Source organism: Neophocaena asiaeorientalis, unplaced genomic scaffold (genome assembly GCF_003031525.2).
Source record: "Neophocaena asiaeorientalis asiaeorientalis breed wild unplaced genomic scaffold, Neophocaena_asiaeorientalis_V1.1 scaffold313, whole genome shotgun sequence".
Lineage (NCBI taxonomy): Eukaryota > Metazoa > Chordata > Mammalia > Artiodactyla > Phocoenidae > Neophocaena > Neophocaena asiaeorientalis.
In genome coordinates, this window is record NW_020175412.1 from 529,018 (window position 1) to 535,890 (window position 6,873).

A 6,873-nucleotide genomic window follows, 5' to 3' on the forward strand; every position below is an offset into this window, starting at 1 on the left:
AAAAAAAAAAAAAAAAGAACGTGGTGCCATATACAAAAATTAACCCCAAATGGCTCATGGACCTCAATGTAAAGCCTAAAACTATAAAACTCATTAAAGGGAACACAGGAGAAAACCTTTGTAATCTTGTGTTAGACGAAGATTCCTTAGATATGACACCAAAAGCATATTCCATAGAAGAATAAAATAATAAATTAAACTTCATCAAAGGGAAGGGGGGATGGGATGAACTGGGAGCTTGGGATTCACATATATACACTACTATGTATAAAATAGGTAACTAATGAGAACCTACTGTATAGCACAGGGGACTCTATTCAATGCTCTGCGGTGAACTAAATGGGAAGGAAATCTAAAAAAGAGTGGATATATGTATACATATAACTGATTCACTTTGCTGTACCTCAGAAACTAACACAACATTGTAAAGCAACTATATGCCAATAAAGAATTTTTTTAAGCTTCATCAAAATTTTAAATGTCTTCTCTTCAAAAGACACTGTTTAGATAAAGAATAGAGTTGAGAAAACTGGATATCCACATGCAAAAGAATGAAGTTGGACCCTTTCCTTATACCATACATAAAAACTCAAAATAGATCAAAGATCGAAATGTAAGAGCAAAAACTACAAAACTCTTAGAAATAAACATAGGCAGAAAGCTTCATGACATTGGATTTGGCAATGATTTTTTGTGTATGACACCAAAAGTACAGGCAACAAAAGAAAAAACTGAACTATATCCAAATTTAAAACTATGCATTGAAGGATACAATCAACAGAATGAAAAGGCAATCCAGGAGACGGGAGTAAATATTTGCAAATCATATCTGATAAGGAGTTAATATGCAGAATATATAAAGAACTTCTACAACTCAACAATAAAAAAATTTTTTAATGGGTGAAGAAGATATACAGATGACCAATAAGCACAAGAAAAGATGCTCAACATCACTAATCATTAGGGAAATGCAAATCAAAATCACATATCACTTCACACCCTTTAGGATGATGAAAGAAAAAGAAGGAAGGGAGGGAAGGAGGGAGGAAAGGAAGGGAAAGAAAGAGAAAGGAAGAAAAGAAAAAGTGTTGGTGAGGATGCGGGGAAACTGGAATCCTAGAGCACTCTTGTTGGGAACATAAGATGGTGCAGTCTCTACAGAAAATAGTATGGCAGTTCCTCAAAAAATTAAAAATGAGTTACCATATGATCCAGCAATACCCTAAAGAATTAAAAGCAGGGACTCAAATAGATATTTGTTTACCCATACTTAAAGCAGCATTATTCACAATAGCCAAAAGGTAAAAGCAACCCAAGTGTCCATCAATGGGTAAATGGATAAACAAAATATGGTGTACACTACAATGGAATATTATTTAGCCTTAAAAAGGAAATTCTGCCACATGCTACAACATGTATGAACCTTGAAGACATTATGCTAAGTGAAATAAGCTAGTCACAGAAGGAGAGATACTGTATGATTCCACTTATATGAGGTACCAAGAGTAATCAAATTCAGAGGCAGAAAGTAGAATGGTGGTTGTCAGGGGCTGGGGGGAGGATGAATTAGTGTTTAGATGGTAGACTTTCAGTTATGCAAGATGAAAGGAGTTCTGAAGATGGATTGTGGTGATGGTTGCACAAATGTGAATAAATTTAATGCCACTCTATACTTAAAAATGGTTAAGATGGTAAATTTTATGTATTTTACCACAATATTTTTTTTAATTTTAAATGTTTTAAAAGCTTTTTCAGGGGACTTTCCTGATAGTCCAGTGGTTAAGACTCTGGGCTTCCACTGCAGGGGGCACGGGTTCAATCCCTGGTTGGGGAGCTAAGATCCTGCATGCTGTGTGGCCATAAATGAAAAGCTTTTTCAGAATGAAAAAAGACACTTTTTAAAGAATGAAAAGACAAGCCACAGACTGGAGAAAAAATGTTACAAAACATACATATATCTGATAAACAATTTTTATCCAATTAGAATTCTCAAAACTCAACAATAAAATGAGCAACCCAATACAAAATGTGCAAGAGAGTTGAACATTTTACCAAAGAAGATATTTGGATGGCACATGAAAATACTCTCAAATCATTAGTCAGTAGAAAAATGCAAATCAAAACTACAATGAGATACCACTACATCCTACTAGATTAGCTAATGTCAAAAAACTGACAATGCCAGCTGCTGGAAAAGGTGTGGAGAATTTTCACACACTGATGGGAATGCCAAATGGTAGAGCTACTTTGAGAAAGTTTAGCAGTTTCTGAGCCTGTTAACCATATACTTACCATATATCCCAGCAAACCAACTCTAAGTATTTAAAGAAATGAAAACACAAAAAAATCCATGCAAATGTTTACAGCAGGTTTATTTGTAATCACCCAAACCTGGAAACAACCCAATGTCCCTTCAACCGGGGAATGGATAAACTAACGGTGGTACATCCAGACAATGGAGTGTAACTCAGATAAGGAACTACTGATAAACCCAATAATGTAGATGAATCTCAAATGTGCTTAGTGAAAGAAGCCAGTCTCAAAAGGCTACATATTGTATAATTCCATCTATATGACATTCTCCAAAAGATAAAACTATAGGGACAAAGAACAAATCAGGGTTGCCAGGAGTTAAGAGGTAGGGAGGTTTTTACTATAAAGTAGCAGGGATGAATTTGACGGAGGAGAGCAGAGGGTAATGGAACTGTTCTATACCTTGATTGTGTTGGTTACACAACTCTATGCATTTGTCAAAGCTTATAGAACTGTACACCAGAGGTTATCTTATTCTAAGTACACGAGAGGTTAGTTTATTCTATACCTATAGGCATAAAATAAGCCTACATGCTGTATGATTCTTTTTACATGACATTCACACGAAGGCAAAACTATAGGGACAGAAAAAAGATCGGGGGCTCCCAGAATCTGAGGGTGGGGGTAGGGGTTGACTACAAAGAGTTCCAAGAGTTTTGGGGGTGATGTAAACTATACCTTGATAGTGATGGTAGTTCACTACTGTATACATTTGTCCAAACTCACAGAACTTACACTATAAAGGGTGAACTTTATTGTATATAAATTATACTTTAAAAAAAAAAAAGCAAGAGGGAAAAGACTCGAAAAATAGCATTGTAAAAAACTTGTGATAGGGCTTCCCTGGTGGCACAGTGGTTAAGAATCCGCCTGCCAATGCAGGGGACACGGGTTCGAGCCCTGGTCCAGGAAGATCCCACATGCCGCGGAGCAACTAAGCCTGTGCGCCGCAACTACTGAGCCTGTGCTCTAGAGCCCGTGGGCCACAACTCCTGAGCCTGCATGCCACAACTACTGAAGCCCGTGCACCTGCAGCCTGTGCTCTGCAACAAGAGAAGCCACTGCAAGGAGAAGCCCACACACCACAACGAAGAGTAGCCCCCGCTCACTGCAACTAGAGAAAGCCCACACGCAGCAACAAAGACCCAACTCAGCCATAAATAAATAAATAAATAAATTTGTTTAAAAAAAGCAGAAAAGAAAACTTGTGATATGCTGTAGAAAATCTGGAATCCCAAATTCTTATCCTGACATGACTACTTTAGTTCTTCTGTTTGACTTGGGCCAAATTTTGTTCCCATGATGTTTCTTACTCAACAAGATACCTCTTATTCCTAGTATTTAGTTACCAGTATCTCTTAGGAGTATTAGAAAATATTTTTAAAGTTAAATTATGAATTGTCATATGGTTATAAAATGGCGTTAGCTGTCCTGGTATGCAATTTTTCATTGTAGCACTATTATCTATCAGGAGATTTTGATAGGATAGTGTAAAGTAAGTTGGACCCCATTAAAGAGTATTTGGAGTGGCATTTTATCAAGGCCCTATTTTTTAAAGCCAAAAAAAGAGAGAATGTATTTAAAAGACTTGATAACAGAGGCTGGCACACCGTAGGTACTTAATGTTAAGGAGGCAGTACAATGCAGAGGAAAGGGACTGAATAATGTTTTTATCACACCTGGGTTCCAATCCTGGCACCACTTAATATGTTGTTTTGGGTACTTCCTGACAACTTTGAACCTACTTATCTTTCATATGGGGAGACTAACCTCTTACTGGCAGAGCTGTATTGAAGGCTAAAGGAGGTAACAGGTTTTCAGGGTCTGGTACAGTTTGTGCTCAAGCAGTATGTAATCCTCTCCTCTGGCTGCCCCAGAATGCAGAAGTGGTCTGCACTTCCCTGCTAACCATCCTGCAACCAAGGGCCTATCAGGCCATCACACGGTTCCAGTCTCAGGATTTGAATAGGGTGACAGCAAGAGAGGCAAGGCTAAGATGTGGCTGTGGATCCATAGATGATGTGGAAGTTTGGAGTGGGGGGCAAAGCCTGCAATCTAACACCCATTCCCTTCAAACATGTCCAGTCTCAGGTAGACTGCTAGGAACTGAAGTCCTATGCATAACCCAAACAACCCCTGGTAAAGTAAGATACTGTGTTTCTGTTGCCATCATTTACCCTAGTCCCTTTCTGAGGGGCCCTGACACTGCCTGGGTCTTTTTCTGATGGAGTATGCTCCCCCAGAAGAGGTGGCTAATATTTTTATGGGGTATAATGTCTTCTAGACACCAGAAAAGGAGTTTGCTGGTATACCCCTCATATAGCAGCTCTTGAGGATGCAGCCTATGAATAAATGATACCAGAACTCTTTTGAATCATGGAATTCAAATGCTGGTGCTGGGTGAGACATGGTCACACAATGACGGGTCCCAGCCAGAGTGCTTCAGTTCAAGCGATTCCAACTCACAGTCTGCCCAGAAATGCCCCTCAGCAGCAACCTACCAAGAGGTACCTTACTTCCCCTTTGTGTGAACAGGCTGTGCTTACCACACCTCAGCACCAGCCAGGCTTGTGTGTTGTCTTCTTTCCTCTATTCTATCCCTAAACCCTTCCAGAGACTCAGAAGGCTCATCACTGTTCCCCCTACTCCTGCTGCCACCCAAGCGAGGATCTGTGGGCTTGGGTGGGAGGAAGATGTGTGACCTGCAGCCCATTGCAGGGATGTCTTGCTGCTGAGCTTTGTCGTAGACTGGTAAAGAAATCATCACCCCCACCACCACCGAGGAAGCCCCAGATCTACGAGCAGCCTAGCCTCCAGTTGCATGTTTAGCTCTCCAAGAGGGTTTTGTGAGGGGTCGGCCCTCCAACCAGCCCAACCTATAAGGTGGGGGATAAATTGTTAGCATAAGGGATCTGCTGATAATTTTTTTTTAATTTCTCTTGAAAACAGAATACAGATTAAATAAGGGTATTGGGTTTGTCAGTTTCAGACACTTGGGACTTTTTTTCCCTGGAGAATGGAGGGAAGGGGGGTTGGGGGAAGGGGCTCTTTTAATTTCAGGGAGAAGCAAACCATTTCATCTGTTATTTCCACTGGAACTGATGCTTGGAGTAGGGGAAGGAGGTGAGATCAGTGGATCAGTCACCAGCACTGTCATCAGCATTGCCAGAGAGGTCAAGGGCGGACATCATGGAATCAGACAGCTTGCTGGCGAGTTTATCTGCAGATGGAGAAAAATGGGCAGTCACTTGGTGGCTGGCTTGCCAATAGGAGGCCTGCAGGAGCTAGCCTACATTTACCCTGGTCTGCACCAAACTCCCAAACTGGCTCCCTAACCGCCCCCTCCCCACCCAACACTAAACAAAACAACTGGTGAGCTAATGGCAGCCACTGCTCAGCCTCACAGGAAGACCCATTTGTCTACCTATGAAATGATCACCCCAAAATAGCTTGTATCTCAGAGTGTCAGAGTACTGAGCTTCAAGTATTTTTCTCTTCCTAGTATCAAAACAGCTGTTTTCTTTTACTGTGTTGAACTTATTAGCACTCTGCCATGACCCTCAAAGCTCTCACGGCAAAGGAGCAGGATGGCAGTAGGGGCTTTGAGCCTGAATGCTCACCTCCATCCTCCAGCCACACCCTATTGTTCCTCAGGATTCCCCTCAGACATCACCTCCTTCTGGAAGCCTTCTCTTATCACCCCTACCCCACCACGACCTCCAGGCTGGGTTAGGTTCCCGCACTGTGCTTTCTATGTCTTCACAGTGATCACTTTGTGTTGCCAATGTCTGTTTTCTCGTCTCCTCCCCACTCCCCAATAAGACCAGCAGTTCAAGGGCAATTCATCTCTACTCCCAGGACTCAGCGTGGAATCAGGCCAAGAGCGAATGGTTATGAACATAGTCTAGTTCAAAGAACAGGGCTCATGGGATCAGTCAAATCTAGGTTTGCATTTTGGCCCCATCAAATACCTTGAGTGTGTCACTTAATGTCTCTGGGCCCCAGTTTCCTCACTTACCAAATGAGAATAAGACTTTTGCAATGAGTTAGTGAAAATTAGTATAGCATGAAGACCTAAATGGACCAGCCATACAGCAGACCACCATCGAAATGAAGGGAGACGTTCTTTTGTGAATTGATGGGTAAATATCTATAATATATATTGAGTGGAAAAATGATGTGGCAAAACTATATGTTCAGGAGACTAGCCTCTGTCTACAAAAAGAGAACAAAGAATATACAGATATTTGCCTGTGTACCTATCTCAGGAATGAGATACAAGAAATTAACTGGTTGCCTCTGGAGGGATGCCTGGAAGACTGCGGGATTGGAAGGAGACATTTTATTGTATATTCTTTTGTACCCTTTGGATTTTGAGTATATCGCCTATTGATAAAGTAAACATATATAGCCTGAAAGCTTCTTAACACATAGAAAGCAGGTGACAAATAAATGGTGGGTATTTGATACATAAAACTAGGCCAATGGTTCTCCAAGTGTGGTTCCCAGAGGAGCAACATCACCACTAACTGGCAACCAGTTAGAAACACAAATTCTCAG

The 6,873-nt window shown here is 41.0% G+C and overlaps 1 protein-coding gene across 4 annotated transcripts in view; it reads right to left on the reverse strand.

Annotated features, from left to right (window-relative positions):
• Positions 1 to 5,224: 5,224 nt before the first annotated feature.
• The window catches only part of GNL3L (G protein nucleolar 3 like), a 27,009-nt gene continuing 25,360 nt past the window's right edge, over positions 5,225 to 6,873 (reverse strand). For 2 of the 4 annotated variants that reach the window (XM_024767178.1, XM_024767180.1), the window contains one exon: positions 5,398 to 5,533. In XM_024767178.1, the coding sequence (XP_024622946.1) occupies positions 5,451 to 5,533 (83 nt within the window). In that variant the 3' untranslated portion in view covers positions 5,398 to 5,450. Of the gene's footprint in view, positions 5,534 to 6,873 lie in introns of all 4 variants that reach the window. The other 2 variants (XM_024767177.1, XM_024767179.1) reach the window with 2 other exon arrangements.